General features: G+C 38.6%; 1 protein-coding gene across 1 annotated transcript in view; it reads left to right on the top strand.

Annotated features, from left to right (window-relative positions):
* C2CD6 (C2 calcium dependent domain containing 6) overlaps positions 1–18,000 on the top strand; it is a 126,066-nt gene that overhangs the window by 36,671 nt on the left and 71,395 nt on the right. The window contains exons 9-11 of the mRNA XM_061431005.1: positions 3,827–3,970; positions 13,670–13,775; positions 17,162–17,228. Coding sequence (XP_061286989.1) covers positions 3,827–3,970; positions 13,670–13,775; positions 17,162–17,228 — 317 coding nt within the window. The remainder of the gene's footprint in view (positions 1–3,826; positions 3,971–13,669; positions 13,776–17,161; positions 17,229–18,000) is intronic.

Genomic DNA, 18,000 nt, shown 5'->3' with positions numbered 1-18,000 from the left:
TTGCCCTCATCTCACACACTAGCAAAGTAATGTTCAAAATTCTCTATGCTAGGCTTCAACAATATGTGAACCAAGAACTTCCAGATGTTCAAGCTGGATTTAGAAAAGGCAGAAGAACCAAAGATCAAATTGCCAACATCCATTGGATCATAGAAAAAGCAAGAGAATTCCAGAAAAACATCTGCTTCATTTAAAGCCTTTGACTGTGTGGATCACAACAAACTGTGGAAAATTATTCAAGAGATGGGAATACCAGACCACCTTACCTGCCTCCTGACAAACCTCTGTGCAGGCCAAGAAGCAACAGTTAAGAACCAGACATGGAACAATGGACTGGTTTCAAATTGGGAAAAGAGTATGTCAAGGCTGTATATTGTCACCCTGCTTATTTAACTTCTATGCAGAGTACATCATGAGAAATGCCGGGCTGGATAAAGCACAAGCCGGAATCAATATTGCCAGGAGAAATATCAGTAACCTCAGATATGCAGATGACACCACCCTTATGGCAGAAAGTGAAGAGGAACTAAAGAGCTTCTTGATGAAAGTGAAAGAGGAGAGTGAAAAAGCTGGCTTAAAACTCAACATTCAAAAAATGAAGATCATGGCATCCGGTCCCATCACTTCATGGCAAATAGATGGGGAAACAATGGAAACTGAGAGAATTTATTTTCTTGGGCTCCAAAATCTCTGCAGATGGTGACTGCAGTCATGAAATTAAAAGACGCTTGCTCCTTGGAAGAAAAGCTACGACCAACCTAGACAGCATATTAAAAAGCAGAGACATCACTTTGCCCACAAATGTCCATCTAGTCAAAGCTATGGTTTTTCAGTAGTCATGTATGAATGTGAGAGTTGGATCATAAAGAAAGCTGAGTGCCGAAGAATTTATGCTTTTGAACTATGGTATTGGAGAAGACTCTTGAGAGTCTCTTGGACTGCAAGGAGATCAAACCAGTCAATCCTAGAGGAAATCAATCCTGAATGTTCATTAGAAGGACTGATGCTGAAGCTGAAGCCCCAGTACTTTGGCCACCTGATGTGAAGAACTGACTCCTTGGAAAAGACCCTAATGCTGGGAAAGATTGAAGGCAGGAGACGGGGACAACAGAGGACAAGATTGTTGAATGGCATCACTGACTCAATGGACATGAATTTGAGCAAGCTCTGGGAGATGGTGAAGGACACAGAGGCTTGGCATGTTGCAGTCCACGGGGTCGCAAAGAGTCAGACACAACTGAGCAGCTGAACAACAACAAAACGTCGCAGTTGTCTGCCACTTAGAAGAGGGGCTTAGGGAGATCAGGTGGTCAAGGAAGTTTTAACTCTGATTCATCTCACAGGGGACCCAGTTGGTCCCCAAATCCATTCTGTAGTTATTTCCTCAGTTCTAGAATGCATAAATTGGAGAAGGCAATGGCACCCCACTCCAGTACTCTTGCCTGGAAAATCCCACGGACGGAGGAGTAGGCTGCAGTCCTTGGGGTCGCTAAGAGTTGGACACGACTGAGCAACTTCACTCTCACTTTTCACTTTCATGCATTGGAGAAGGAAATGGCAACCCCCTCCAGTGTTCTTGCCTGGAGAATCCCAGGGACGGGGGAGCCTGGTGGGCTGCCATCTATGGGGTCGCACAGAGTCGGACACGACTGAAGTGACTTAGCAGCAGCAGCAGCAGCAGAATGCATAAATAGACATATTCAGCAGTTGATGAATACCTTCCTTGACCTGTGGAATGAGGGATGTTACAGTGGGAAAGACCAAATGGTAGTCACTAGAGGTTCCAATGGTAAAACAAAAGTAATATCATATTACTGGAGGGATGGCAGAAATTTGTGCCACCACGGGGATTTGAAAGATGCAGAAGATGCAGAGATGGTGGTTCCCATCACATCCCCATTCAACTCACTTATCTTGCCTGTGCTGAAACAGATGTATCTTGGAGAATGACAGTAGATGATTGTAAGCTTAACCAGGTGGTGACTCCAAATGCAACTGCTGTACCAGATGTGGTTTTATTGCTTGAGTAAATTAACACGTCTTCAGTACCTGGCCTGCAACTCTTGATTTAACAAATACTTTTTTTCTCCACGTTTGCTAATAAAGACCATCCATAACAGTTTTCTTTCCACAGGCAAGACCAGTAGTACACCTTCTCTGTCCTACCTCAGAGATATATCTCTTCCCAACTCTATAATTTAGTAGACAGGACTCTTGATTACTTTCTCTTATATAAGGTACACACTGTCCCTTCCAGTGATGACATGCTGATTTGACCTAGTGAGCAGCACTACTGTAGACCTATTGGTAAGATATTTGCATTTTAGAAGATGGGAAATGTCTAATAAAATTCGAGGGCTTTCTACCTCAATGTAAGTCTGATAAAATTTGAGGACTTTCTACCTCCCTGGTGGCTCAGATGGTAAAAAAAAATCTGCCTGCAATGCAGGAGACCTGGGTTCAGTCTGTGGGTTGGAAAGATCCCCTGGAGAAGGGTGTGGCTACCTACTCCAGTATTCTTGCCTGGAGAATTCCATGGACAGAGGAGCCTGGTGGGCTACAAGTCCATGGGGTTGCAAAGAGTTGAACATGACTGAGCGACTCTGACACTTCTTTACTACTTACATGAAATTTTAGGGATCCAGACATGTGGCTTGTTAAGATATTCCTGCTGAGGTGAAGGGTAAGTTATTGTGTCTGGGCTCTCCTACAACCAAAAAAGAGACATACCACCTAGTGGGATTCTTGAGTTTTGGAGACAACATATTCCTCTGGGTATGCTGCTCTGGCCAATTTACTCAGGAACCTGGGAAGAAATTTTATGTGTATATGTGTGTGTATATATATATATATATATATATATATATATATATAATTTTTTATTCTCTCATTTCCTTATCATGTAACATAACATGTATTCCCTTTATATCATAATATTTAAGTATTGTAACCTTATGTCATAGTTATTTAAGTTTCAGGATATTAATCAGAGAGTAAACATCACCCAAGGACTTTACGTACTCTTACAAGGAAGGAGCTAGTGAATTTTTGGCTGTATGTATGAAGGAGAGTTGTATCATGTAAGGTGAATTATGACCTTTTTATTTTCTCATTTGTAAATAAAGCATGCTGTAAGGAGATGTGTATGGGTGCCAAGTTGACAAGGGGATGAACTTATGATGGTTAATTTTTTGTGTCCACTTGACTGGGCCATGACATAAAGATTTGAACCTAGAGATAAGAAGAGAAATCTGGGCTCAAATGCTTTCTACATCTCCTTAGAACTTCAGATCCTTCTCTCCTTTCTCATCTTTGCTACCCATAATCTTATATAGTTGCTGCTGCTGCTGCTGCTGCTGCTGCTAAGTCGCTTCAGTCTTGTCCGACTCTGTGTGACCCTATAGACGGCAGCCCACCAGGCTCCCCGTCCCTGGGATTCTCCAGGCAAGAACACTGGAGGGGGTTGCCATTTCCTTCTCCAATGCATGAAAGTGAAAAGTGAAAGTGAAGTCGCTCAGTCATGTCCGACTCTTAGCGACCCCATGGACCGCAGCCTACCAGGCTCCGCCACCCGTGGGATTTTCCAGGCAAGAGTACTGGAGTGGGGTGCCATTGCCTTCTCTGAAATCTTAGTAGTAGGAGTACTCAAAAGGCCACTCTGAGTATTTCTGACTTCCTCTTTCCTAGCTCTGTTCTCTAGCGGTCCTATGTGGATATGTGAGCTTACAGTTTAAAACAGAGAGTGATTCAAAAGTAATAGCTAACATTGATTTTAGAAGTGTACTTTTGTATAATTTTAATATTTAACTTTATTGCCATTTTCCAGAAATGTTATTATACCACAGCCAATAGCATATCCAGCATTCTTATCCCCAGACCTGAATGTTACTGTTGGGGTGCCAGCTACATCCCAGTCCAACCAGCCATCTGTCGTGCAACTTGAAAAACTTCAGCAACAACCCCGGGAAAGGTAAAAAACCAAACCATAACAAAACAAAATTTTCATCTTATTTATGTATTATGTATACATTAATTTTTTCCTTTGAGACAAGGGCTTGCTGTTGGTCTGGAAAACTTCATCATGGTGATATTTCATGTGCCCAGAGGTTATTCCAGAGTTTTGCTTTAGCATATTTAAGAGTTTGTGGTAAAAAGTCAATGACATGGGAAGAAAAGGGGTGAGAATTCATTATAAGGGAGAAAGTACAATATTTGCTCTGCCTCTTCACTCAACAATATATTTTATAGGTCTCTTACGGTCTTTTCTATATTTCCTATCTTTTTTTCTCTATGGTTTAGATATTTTCTTCTGACCTATCTTATAATCATTGAATCTTTGTTCTTTATCTGTTGTTAAGCCAACTGAATTCTTCATTTCAGTTATTTCCTTTTCAGTTATGGAATTTTCATAATTTATTTCATAGTGCCACTTTTCTGCCAAAATCCTCAATCTTATCTTTTAGTTCTTTAAACATAATAATTATTGTTATTTCCAAGTTCATCCCTGATTATTTGGATTTCCTAAAAGTCTATTTCTGTTGTTGGTTTATCTACTCATAGTTTTTAGTCATATTTTCTGTTCTCACATGTCTAGTTGTTTTTATCAAGTGCCAAACATTGTATTTGAAAATCTGTAGAACTACTTTGAGGATCTTGGTTATACATTTTTTACAGATAGTATATAAATACATTTGCATCTGGTTGCCAGCTAGCCTAGGAACACTAAGCAATCCTAGATCATCTTAATTCAGTTGAGATTGAAGTGATTTGGGCTTTCATTCCTGTGAACATTAGTCTTTTTATGGTTTACTATAGATAGCTGGTGAGAAGTTGCTCTAAAGCAGAGAGCCCAGCCTGGCACTCTGTGATGACCTAGAGTGGTTGGATAGGGGGAGGGGAGGGAGGCTCAAGAGGGAGCAGATATATGTATAATTACGGCTGATTTTTGTTGTTGTATGGCAGAAATCAACACAGCATTTTAAAGCGATTTTCCTCTAATTAAAAAATAATAATAATAAAGAATGACACTAATGTGAGGCAACCAGGGTACAATATTTAAGGAGGCATTTATTCTTGAGGAAGAACCCTAAGGGTCCCAACTGAAAACCTGGGTGTTTACCATGGCTTCTCATCCTTAGCAGGGCCTGAACTCTGGTTTTCCCTCGTTCTTACATATTTATCTCAGAGCTCTTAACTCATCACCACAAATACCTTGAAGGAAAATGGCTCCAAATTATGGGCTCAAAGTCTCCAGACTTCTTTTCTGTCTGGAATCGTGGATCTGAAAATCCTTGCTGCCTTTATAACTGACGGATGCTTCCAAACAAAAAATTTTTTAATATTTTGTCCAGTTTTTTCCAGTTGTCCAGTGAGATGGTTTGTCTGAAATAACCTATTCCATTATTGCCAGAAATAGAACTCTTGAATATTTTAAAAATAATGTTTATGTGTATGCATAGTTTACTAGACTTATAAATTAATTCATAAACATTGAGTCGAGTCATCAAGAAACCCCTTTTTCCCCTAGTCATATGTTTTATTCATTTAATAACATTTGTGCATGCATGCTCGATTGCTTCAGTTGTGTCTGACTCTCCAAACCTATGGACTGCAGCCTTCCAAGCTCCTCTGTCCACGGGATTCTGAAGGCAGTAATACTGGAGTGAGTTGCCAGGGGTTCTTCCCCACTCAGGGATCAAACCTGCATCTCTTATATCTCCTGCATGTAGGTGGATTCTTTACCACTTGTACCATCTGGGAAGCCCTCAATAAAGTTTATTTATTTATAATTTTTATTGGAATATGGTTGATTTACAATTCTAAATTGTAAACTGATTGTCAACAAAAGTCCATCTAGTCAAGGCTATGGTTTTTCCAGTAGGCATTTATGGATGTGAGAGTTGGACTATAAAGAAAGCTGAGTGCCGAAGAATTGATGCTTTTGAACTGTGGTGTTGGAGAAGACTCTTGAGAGTCCCTCGGACTGCAAGGAGGTCCAACCAGTCCCTCCTAAGGGAGATCAGTCCTGGGTGTTCATTGGAAGGGCTGATGTTGAAGCTGAAACTCCAGTACTTTGGCCACCTGATGCGAAGAGCTGACTCATTGGAAAAGACCTTGATGCTGGGAAGGATTGAGGACAGGAGGAGAGGGTGACGACGGAGGATGAGATGGTTGGATGGCATCACCAACTCAATGGACGTGGGTTTGGGTAGACTCCAGCAGTTGGTGATGGACAGGGAGGCCTGGCATGCTGCTGTTCATGGGGTTGCAAAGAGTCGGAACAACTGAGTGACTGAACTAAACTGAACTGATTTACAATGTCTTGTTAGTAAAGGAGAAATTTTTGTCTCTTGTTATGGTCTTTGGCTGATTTATTTGGTTGTCCATTTTATTCTTTTAGCACTTTGAGTGTATGATTATCACTTTCTTCTGGCCTACAAAGTTTCTGCTAAAAGATTTGTTCATAGTCTTATGGTGGCTTCTTTGTACATAGCAAATTGTTTTTCTCTTGCTGCTTTTAAGATTCTCTCCTTGTCTTTCTTTTTTAGTAACTTAGTTTTAATGTGTCTCAGTGTGAGTCTTTTGGATTACTTTTATTTGGAACCATCTGGACTTCGTTGATCTGGTGTCTGTTTCTTTCCTCTGGTTACGGAAGTTTTCAGTTATTATTTCTTTGAGTAAGCATCTGTCCCTTTCTTTCTCTCTCCTTCTAGTTCCCCTGTAATAAATATATTGGTCTACTTGATGGTGTATCATAAGTTCCTTAAGCTATCTTCTCTCTTTTTCATTCTTTTCTCCTTCTCTGATTGGATGAATTTCATTGCTTTGTCTTCACATTCACTGATCCTTTCTTCTGAATCATCTGGTTTGCTCTTAATCTCTCTGTTGAATTTTTGTTCAGTTATTGTATTCTTCAGCTCTGTGATTTCTGTTTGATCCTTTCTAGTATTTTCTGCCTCTATGTGAAATTCTCACTTTGCTCATGAATTTTTCTTCTGACCTTGATAACATCTTTATGAGTGTTATTTTGATTTCTTTATCAGGCAAGTCACTTATCTCTGTTTCATTTATGTCTGTTTCTAGAGTTTTATCTTGTTCTTTTGTTTGGAACTTATGTTTCTGGAGTTTTATTATTTTGTTTAGGACTTACTCCTCTTTACTTCATTTTCCTAACTCTCCATGTTGGTTCCTGAACATCGGATAAAACAACCACCTCTGTTAGTTTTGGTATTGTGGTCTCATGTAGGAAATGAACCTCATCAGCCTAGTCCAAGTTCTCGGTTGTCCCTTACACCTTTGTGACTGTCCCAGTCACCTTCTTTGTTTTTAGTGACCCTCCCAAGACTTGAGGGTGTGTTGACACCTCACTGACATGTCAGTGTCCCAAACGGGAGGACTTCAGTCAGCACCTACATTCAGGCTGATTGGAAGGCTGAACCCCCAGGTAGATGCTGGAAAAGTATGTAGTTAGAACCCTTCCAAGGAGAAACTGGTAAGACTTTTTTTTTTCCTGTTCTCTCTATGTTGGGTCTGTGTGTATATGCATAGGGTTGGCAGCTCTTGTACCCATTAAGAACTTCTTTGTGTGCTGTAGTCCTGTGGACCAGAAAATGCAAACCCTGTTGACTATGACATCAGGCAATCTGGGGACCTGTACCTCCAATGGCAGCCAAAAAATCTGGGTGCCAATTGTGTGTACAAGCTCTTTCCTTGGAGATACTGGTGATCTGGATCAGGCTAGGAGAGAAGGGAGATATGGAGTCTGCTGGCTTCCCTTGTTTCCTGCTGCTGCTGCTGCTGCTAAGTCACTTCAGTCATGTCCGACTCTGTGCAATCCCATAGATGGAACCCAACCAGGCTCCCCCATCCCTGGGATTCTCCAGGCAAGAACACTGGAGTGGGTTGCCATTTCTTTCTCCAATGCATGAAAGCGAAAAGTGAAAGTGAAGTCGCTCAGCCGTATCCGACTCTTAGTGACCCCGTGGACTGCAGCCTACCAGGCTCCGCCGCCCATGGGATTTTCCAGGCAAGAGTACTGGAGTGGGGTGCCATTGCCTTCTCCTAGAAGCATGCTAAATTAGAGGCCTGACCCTCAAGCAGCAGCTTTTACAGAATTCAAGTAGGCTTTTCTTGGGGAAGGACTGGGAGATGTACAAATTTGCCTAACTGTGCTGAGCCTTGGGCAAACAGGTATGGCAAGCCCTTAGTGAACCCATTAAGAACTATTTATTTATTTTTTAACCTTGGGTGTCTCCTGGTCACAAGGTAGGTGTGACCTAGCAAGGTGTTTTCAGGGCCTGTCTTTAAAGTGGCAGTCTTGACGTTGGAGCACTAGATGTAGAGTCCAAACTTTTCTGTCCTCAAGTAGATTCCTTCCCAATTGTATGGCATTATGCCAGGGTTAGGTTTATGGTGAAAGTGTGTCTCAGCCTCTCTTACCCATTTTGTTGTGAATTTTCTTTCATTTGTCCAGTGTTTCAGAGTTGCTCAGCTATTTCTAGATTTCTTTCAGCAGGATTTCTATTTCTGGATTTCTTTGCTGTATAGCTGTAGATTAGGTGTATCTTTGGGAGGAGATGAATGAGTTCAGAGGCTTTTTCACCATCTTGGACAGAAATGCACAAATTTCTTCAATTCTTGGCTTAGTAAAACACAACTGGATCATCATAACAGCTTCTCTACTCAGAGTGGCTCCCTGAGGTCCATCTGCTGAACCTCAGCTTGTTTGGATTCCAGTGACATGGATGGCTGTTGCTCTGTCTTCTCTTGAATGGTAGTACCACCCAACCCCCTTCCTTCTAGAAGAATGGGTCCCCCTCTGCTCACTGACTCCCAAATATCTTTATTGTGTATTTCGGCAATCTAAGAATGTTATTTTGCTCTGTATTATCTTCTTCTTATAACTATTGGATTGGCCAAAAAGTTCCTCTGTTTTCTTTTTATGTAAAAATAAGAGGCATATTTTTCATTTTTACCAAGAAGTTTATTGAACAATGTATTCACCATTTTGTTCTACTACCTTCTCCTATTCTTTACACAACTTCATAATTCCATCTTCCCAACTCTTTTATCTTTTTGAGCAAAGAACTATTCCAAGTGCCTTTTACAGTCTTATAGGGAATTGAAATTTTTTCCATTAAGAGAATTTTGTAAACTGAAATAAATGGACATTCAAAGGTGTGATGTTTGGTGAATACAGAGGATGAACCAGAACTTCTCAGCCAAGCCGTGACAGTTTTTTCCTTGTCATCAAAGAAGCATGTGGTCTTGCATTATCCTGATGGAAGATTATGTGATTCTGTTGACTAATTCTAAATGCTTTCTGTTGAGTGCTGCCATCAGTTGATCTAATTGGAGAGGTACTTATTGAAATTCATCATTTGGTTTTCCAAAAGGAGCTCATAATAGGGGACATCCTTCCAAACCCACCATATACAAAACATCACCTTCTTTGAATGAAGACTGGCCTTTGGTGGTTGGTGATGGTTCATTTTGCTTGCCCCATGATCTTTTTTCTATTCCTTATTATTATGAAGTATTGACTTTTCATTGCCCATCACAGTTTGTTTTAAAAATAGAATGTTTTTGATGTGTTTTAAGTAGGGAATTGTGTGTGGAAATACAGTCTAGGATTTTTTCACTTAACTTATGTGGAATCCAAACGTCAAAATGATGAACATAACCAAACCTATGGATTTTCAGTGCTTGATTTGGATGTTTTGAGTACGTCAGCTACCTCCCACATGATATAATGTTGATTAATTTATGTCTTGATTTGATTACTATTAACTCCAACTGGTCTACCCAACTGTGGAGCATCATCGGCAAGAAATCTCTAACACGAAATATCTCTAACCACTGTTGACATGTTTAATCAGTCACAGCACCTTCTCCATACACTGCACAAATCTTTGTGTTTCCATTGTGTTTTTACCTTTCTTGAAATAATGATGCAGAATATGCTGAAAATGTTGCTTCTTTTTTTCTGTCCTCAATAACACAAAAGTTCACCAATTTTGATAATTGTTTAAATGCATACTTATATGGCAGCTGTCACAATACAGTCTAACAAAATTGTTTTGAGTGAAGGTAACCACTAAGTTAGAGATACCAAGGGAACATTTCATGCAAAGATGGGCTCGATAAAGGACAGAAATGGTATGGACCTAACAGAAGCAGAAGATATTAAGAAGAGGTGGCAAGAATACACAGAAGAACTGTACAAAAAAGATCTTCATGACCCAGATAATCATGATGGTATGGTCACTGACCCAGAGCAAGATATCCTGGAATGTGAAGTTAAGTGGGCCTTAGAAAGCATCACTACGAACAAAACTAGTGGAGGTGATGGAATTCCAGTTGAGCTATTTCAAATTCTGAAAGATGATGCTGTTAAAGTGCTGCACTCAACATGCCAGCAAATTTGGAAAACTCAGCAGTGGCCACAGGACTGGAAAAGGTCAGTTTTCATTCCAATCCCAAAGAAAGGCAATGCCAAAGAATGCTCAAACTACTGCACAATTGCACTCATCTCACACACTACTAAGTAATGCTCAAAATTCTCCAAGCCAGGCTTCAACAATATGTGAACCATGAAGTTCCAGATGTTCAAGCTGGTTTTAGAAAAGGCAGAGGAACCAGAGATCAAATTGCCAACATCCGCTGGATCATCGCAAAAGCAAAAGAGTTCCAGAAAAACATCTATTTCTGCTTTATTGACTATGCCAAAGCCTTTGACTGTGTGGATCACAATAAACTGTGGAAAATTCTGAAAGAGATGGGAATACCAGACCACCTGACCTGCCTCTTGAGAAATTTGTATGCAGGTCAGGAAGCAACAGTTAGAAGTGGACATGGAACAACAGACTGGTTCCAAATAGGAAAAGGAGTACGTCAAGCCTGTATATTGTCACCCTGTTTATTTAACTTATATGCAGAGCACATCATGAGAAACGCTGGGCTGGAAGAAGCACAAGCTGGAATCAAGATTGCTGGGAGAAATATCAATAACCTCAGATATGCAGATGACACCACCCTTATGGTAGAAAGTGAAGAGGAACTAAAAAGCCTCTTGATGAAGGTGAAAGTGGAGAGTGAAAAAGTTGGCTTAAAACTCAACATTCAGAAAATGAAGATCATGGCATCTGGTCCCATCACTTCATGGGAAATAGATGGGGAAACAGTGGAAATAGTGTCAAACTTTATTTTTCTGGGCTCCAAAATCACTGCAGATGGTGACTGCAGCCATGAAATTAAAAGACGCTTACTCCTTTGAAGGAAAGTTACGACCAACCTAGAAAGCATATTGAAAAGCAGAGGCATTACTTTGCCAACAAAGGCTTGTCTAGTCAAGGCTATGGTTTTTCCTGTGGTCATGTATGGATGTGAGAGTTGGACTGTGAAGAAAGCTGAGCACTAAAGAATTGATGCTTTTGAACTGTGATGTTGGAGAAGACTCTTGAGAGTCCCTTGGACTGCAAGGAGATCCAATCAGTCCATTCTGAAGGAGGTCAGCCCCGGGACTTCTTTGGAAGGAATGATGCTAAAGCTGAAACTCCAGTACTTTGGCCACCTCATGCGAAGAGTTGACTCATTGGAAAAGACTGATGCTGGGAGGGACTGGGGGCAGGAGGAGAAGGGGACGACAGAGGATGAGATGGCTGGATGGCATCACTGACTTGATGGACATGAGTCTGGGTGAACTCCGGGAGTTGGTGATGGACAGGGAGGCCTGGCATGCTGCGATTCATGGGGTCGCAAAGAGTCGGACACGACTGAGTGACTGAACTGAACCATTAAGTGCTGCTTGAGCCATCTTATGGAAAAAAATGAACAAACCTTTTGGTCAACCCAATACCTCGGCCCTGGTAATTCTCTATTGCTTATCTTATATGAAATTAATTTTCCTGAATTTTTTGTAGAAGACTTGGTTTAGAAAACTCTTCTAGTTTCACAGAGCTCCCACTTCTGAAGTTTTTATTTGGTGTTTAAAAATACAATGGGGCTTCCCTGGTGGTTCAAATGGTAAAGAATCTGCCTACATTGCAGGAAACCCAGGTTTCTGCAGGCCCTGTCTCAAAGCAGAGACCAAGCTGGTCAGTTTTGATTATTCTCAGTAGTTAGACTACTCCAGTCCTCTTGGTTCTTATCGTGAATCCTTGGCACTCAGCTATGTACTCACTAATGGAAATGAACAAAACCCTCCCAGTTTCAACTGGCTGTGCATTCTTGTGACTTATTCTCAGACTGGCTGGCTGTGCTTTCTTGTGACTGCCTGTTGGTTGTTTGGGGATGACTTATTCTCACATTCATTAGATGCCCCTGTTACACCTGTTGCCTTCCGCCATATATTCACTGATACCATGAAGGTCTTATGTGTATGGGGTTAATAGGAAAACCTTGTCACATGATTTTGTTGTAAATGTTGCCGGTAAGTTTTGGGGTATGCTAGCCAGATACTGTGAGTTTTTATGTAGATATTTGGGAAGATTCAAAAACTATACTGTCACTGCTTCTATCATCATCTTGGAATTTTCCTTGTTTTACAAAACTTTTATATTCATAATACTTTATTGTGGTATCATTTGGGGGGGTTTATTTAAACACTCATCTATAGGTAATAACAGCTGTTTCTTTGTTCCCAGTCCTTAATCCGTAACTTTGTCTTCTTGTCATTCTGTGCTGGCTAGAAGCTCCAGTTAACGTCTGTTATAAATAGTGGATATCTTTATTTTGTTTAGGATCTTTCATGGCAAAGCTCATAGCATTAGAAAGCCAAACACATTATGTAGTTTTTTTGGCTGATGTTTTATACCAAATAAATTATTTCCTTCTCTTCCTCATTTTCTGTGAGTTTTTTTATTTTAATCATAAATGGCCATGGGATTTTGCCAAATTATTTTTCTCTTTCAATCAGCTAAATTGTATGTAAATTATATGTTTTATTGTTAATGTCAAAATAGCCCTATATTCCTGGAATAAAGCCAACTTGTTCATAGTATATTATCTTTTCCTTATACCACAAGATTTTTTTGTACTAAAATTGTATTTTATTTGTAAGATTTGCATCTATATTTGTGAGTGAGATTAAACTAATTTTCCTTTTTTGTAATGTCCTTGTTATGCTTTATTATCAAGATCAGTGTCCTCATGAAATAAATTGAGAAACATTTCCTCTTTTCTATTTAATTCTTGTCAATTATATATTTAGATTATGAAAATATTTTGAAATTTCTGGGATTAGAAACAAAATTCTTCTCTTTTTTATTACTGAAGATATATATGTACTGAATAATTTAAAAAATATGTATATATTGTTTACATAATGAAACCAATATATATAGAATAATTTCTAAAATATATGTGTATATAACTTAAAAATAATAAGACCATTGGCTAGATATTTACAATATAGGGTTAAGAAATACAACATTACCAATATTATAATGTGTTTTATGTACCCTTATAAGATTACATCCCTCTCCAGGAAACTACTACTCTGAATTTTACTGTAATCATTCTTTTTCCTTTGTGTCCTTAAGCAATATATTGTTGATTTTTTCTTTAAGAACTTTATATAAATGTATCATACTGTATATGTTGTTCTTTGATTCATACCATATATATTCTTCTGTCACTTTTTAAGTCTGTGACTGATTTCTTTCTTTAGGCTGGAAAAAATGAAAAAAGAATATAGACATCTAAGTACATGGACAGAAAAAGCTAGCTATTTAGAAGGACTTCTTACCCCAGGATTAGAACATAAAGAACCGAAGGTAATTAACATAATACATTGTTTCCTATATAGATTTTTATTTTAAAATTATGATAGCTAAAAATAATGGTCAAAAGCCTGTTCTTTATGTCTGTGTCTCCTTTGCTGCCTTGTACTCACAGATGGAAAGAACAGACTTTGGAATCAGTGGGAGGAGGAGAGGGTGAGATGACTTGATGGAAGAACATTGAGACACATACATTACTATATGTAAAGCAGATAACTAGTGCATGAAGCAGGGCACCCAAAGCCAGTGCTCTGTGACAACGTCGAGGGATAGTGTAGGGAGGGAGGGAGGAAGTGAGTTCAGGATGGCCGGGACACAAGTATACCAAGGCTGATTCATATTGATTTGTGATTTGGCAAAACCATCACAATATTATAAAGTAATTCTTCTCCACTTAAATAAATAATGATCAGACACTGCTTATTTTTCCCTCTCTTGTTGTTGTTCAGTTGCTAAATCATGTCTGGCTCTTTACAACTCCATGAACTGCAGCACACCAGGCTTCCCTGTCCTTCACCATCTCAGAGTTTGCTCAAACTCATGTTCACTAAATCAGTGATGCCATCCAACCATCTCATCCTCTGTCATCCCCTTCTCCTCCTGCCCTCAATCTTTCCCAGCATCAAGGTCTTTTCCAATGAGTGGGCTCTTTGCATGAGGTGGCCAAAGTGTTGTAGCTTCAGCTTCAGCATCAATCCTTCCAATGAATATTCAGGGTTGATTTCTTTTAGGATTGACTGATTTGATCTCCTTGCTGAGAGTCTCCAAGGGACTCTCAGGAGTCTTCTCCAACACCACAGTTCAAAAGCATCACTTCTTTGGTACTCAGCTTTCTTTGTGGTCCAGCTCTCACACCCATACATGACTACTGGAAAAAACCATAGCTTTGACTATACAGACCTTGGTTGGCAAAGTAATGTCTCTGCTTTTTTAATATGCTTTTTAATATGCTGTCTAGATGTAGATATAGCTTTTCTTCCAAGGAGCAAATATCTTTTAATGTCATGGCTGCAGTCACCATCTGCAGTGATTTTGGAGCCCAAGAAAAAGTCTCTCACTGTTTCCATTGTATCTCCATCCATTTGCCATGAAGTGATGGGACTGGATGCCATGATCTTTGTTTTTTGAATGTTGAGTTTTAAGCCAGCTTTTTCACTCTCCTCTCTCACTTTCATCAACAGGCTCTTTCTTTAGTTCCTTGTCACTTTCTGCCATAAGAGTGGTGTCATCTGCATATCTGAGATTATTGATATTTTTCCTGGCAATCTTGATTCCACCTTGTGCTTCATCCAGCCCAGCATTTCACATGATGTACTCTGCATATAAGTTAAATAAGCAGGGTGACAATATACAGCCTTGACGTACTCCTTTTCCTGTTTGGAACCAGTCTGTTCCATGTCCAGTTCTAACTGTTGCTTCCTGACCTGCATACAAATTTCTCAAGAGGCAAGTCAGGTGGTCTGGTATTCCCATCTCTTTAAGAATATTCCACAGTTTGTTGTAATCCACACAGTCACAGGCTTTAGCACAGTCAATGGAGCAGATGTTTTTCTTTAGAATTCTCTTATTTTTTCTATGATCCAGTGTATGTTGGCAATTTGATCTCTGGATCCAGCTTTTACATCTGGAACTTAGTTCACACACTGCTGCAGCCTAGCTTGAAGGATTTTGAGCATAGTTTCTGTACTTTCATATTCTGATAATGTGACATTCAGTAAATATTGATTACTTATAAGGTTTAGTTTTTAACAGCTTTGTTGAGGTATAATTCAGATACTATACCATTCACCCATTTAAGAGTACCATTCAGTGACACTAGGTATATTCATACAGTCGTGCATCCATTGTTGTAATAAATTTGAGAATATTACCATTACCCGTAAAAGAAACCCCAAACCTCTTGGACTATAACCTCCAAACCCTGCATGCCCCACAAGCCCTAAACAATAACTAATCTACTTTATGTCTCTATAGATTTGCTTGTTGTAGATATTTCATACAAATGGAGTCATACAATATATGGTCCTTTGTGACTTACTTCTTTCACTTAGTATAGTGTTTTCAAGGTTTATCCCTATTGTAGCATGTATCAGTACTTCATTTCATTGCCAAATATCTCATTGTATGGATATACCTCATTTTTTATCCACTCATTAGTTAATGGACATTCGGTTGTTTTCACTTTTTAGCTATTATGTATAATGCTGCTATGAACAGTCATGTGCAGCTTTTTGTGTAAATGTATGTTTTTAATTCTTTTGTGTATATACTTAGTGCAATTGCTAAATTGTATCATAATTCTGTGTAACTTTTTCAGAAACTGACAAACTTTTCCACAGCAGCTGCATAATTTTACATTTAACCAGCAATGTATGAGGGTCCATGTTTTCTACAAAACTTGTTGTTTTTTTTAAAAAATTTAATTATAGCCATCCTGGTGGGTTTGAAGTAGTATCTCATTGTAGTTTTCATTTGCATTGCTTTATTGACCCATGATGAGGACAACTTTTCATGTGAATACTGGCCATTTATATATCTTCTCTGAATAAATTTTTATTTATATCTTTGGTTATTTTTTTTAATTTAGCTATTTGTATTTTTATTGTTGAGTTGTAAGAGTTATTATATATTTTGGATACTAGACCCTTATCAGATAGATAAGTAAGGCTTAATATTTAGAAGTACAATCTAATATATACATTTTGATCTGGCTGTAAAGGATTCATGGGGATTTCAGTGAATAAATAAAATGTTAACTAAAATCACAGCCTTTAAATGGTAATAAAACATATTTAAAAAAACATATTCATGTTTTTCAAAGCCTCTGAGATAATTGGGCAGGATTGTGCTATGATAAGATGAATCAGTTAGCATTTGCTAATACAGAATTTGTATTTTAGGGAAATTGGGAAACTTTTTGGTTAAGGGACTTTGGACTTTGGGTTGTCATTGAAAAGTCAGTATTTTATTAGAGCCAGTGGTCACCCCACCTTATAATTCTTAAAATTTTTTAAAGTCCATATCACTTTGCAGTTGATAGACTATAATGAATTCCAGTAAACAACTGATCTGTTTCCTGGGGATATCCTCTTACAACCCCTGAAATTAAACATTATGTCATTTGTCTTGTAATCTTTTTCTCTCATGCATTCAGCATTCAGAAACCCTATCAATTCTTGGATCTTCTCTCCCTGGAACATCAGCTCCTAGCCAGGGTGTTAGTACTATTCCTCACAAATTTTGGTTTTCTCACAAACCCGTATTCTTCTTGTCTTCTATAATTTTTTTAAAGTGTTAAAAGAAGTTATGAAGGCAGAGAAAAGTGTTTTAGCTCTTTAAACATTTCTCCAATATGTTTTCTTTTCATTTTTTCCTTCTAGGAAAGTAATATCAATGAGATACCAGAAAGCCAATTGGAAGAGAGACCTACAAATACTGTAACATCAGGTTATATAACTAACTTACTTTTGTATTTATTATTAAGATAATTAAAACAGGGTGGTTATATTACAAAAAGCAAACCAGTAACCTGCTTTAAGTAGATTTCATTTTTTCTTAGGAATAAAAATACATTTCATTATAGTCTTGGTATATAGTATTTATTTTGTAACACTCCAAAGAAAAGAATTAGACCCAATAAAGAATTATTTTTATTTTTGATACTCCTTTCCTCCTTTAAGGACAAGAAAAAAGTTAAATCTTATCTGTAGTCTATGAAAAGGTATGTTGTTAAACATTGTTAACTGTAGACCTATTGATTTCTTTTATGTGGAGGGTGTGTATGTGTGTGTAAGAGAAAGGGAAAAGGGAAAAAGTTGAACAGGAAATAAAGTTAGCATTAAATCTGAGAACTTCATACAAATTATCAGTGCATGTGTGCATGCTAAGTCGCTTCAGTCGTGCCCGACCCTGTGGGACCCCATGGACTGCAGCCCACCAGGCTTCTCTGTCCATGGGATTCTCTAAGCAAGAACACTGGAGTAGATTGCCATTTCCTTCTCTACAAATTATCAGTAACATATTTAATTAATAAAAGATACTGTTCATGCAGCTTTAAGAAAAATCTATTAAAAGATTCACTTAGTAAATTAAAATAGATGCATAATACTCTATCTTCAAAATCTTGGATTCTGCTGATATGGATTAATGATTTATTGTTATAAGTTTTTGCCACAGGTTATTTATCTAATTCTACTTCTCCAGCTACCTCAGCCTTTGG

The sequence above is a fragment of the Bos javanicus genome, chromosome 2, assembly GCF_032452875.1.
Source record: "Bos javanicus breed banteng chromosome 2, ARS-OSU_banteng_1.0, whole genome shotgun sequence".
NCBI lineage: Eukaryota > Metazoa > Chordata > Mammalia > Artiodactyla > Bovidae > Bos > Bos javanicus.
The sequence above is the reverse complement of the archived record's forward strand: the minus strand, read 5'-3'. Positions and strand labels throughout refer to the sequence as shown.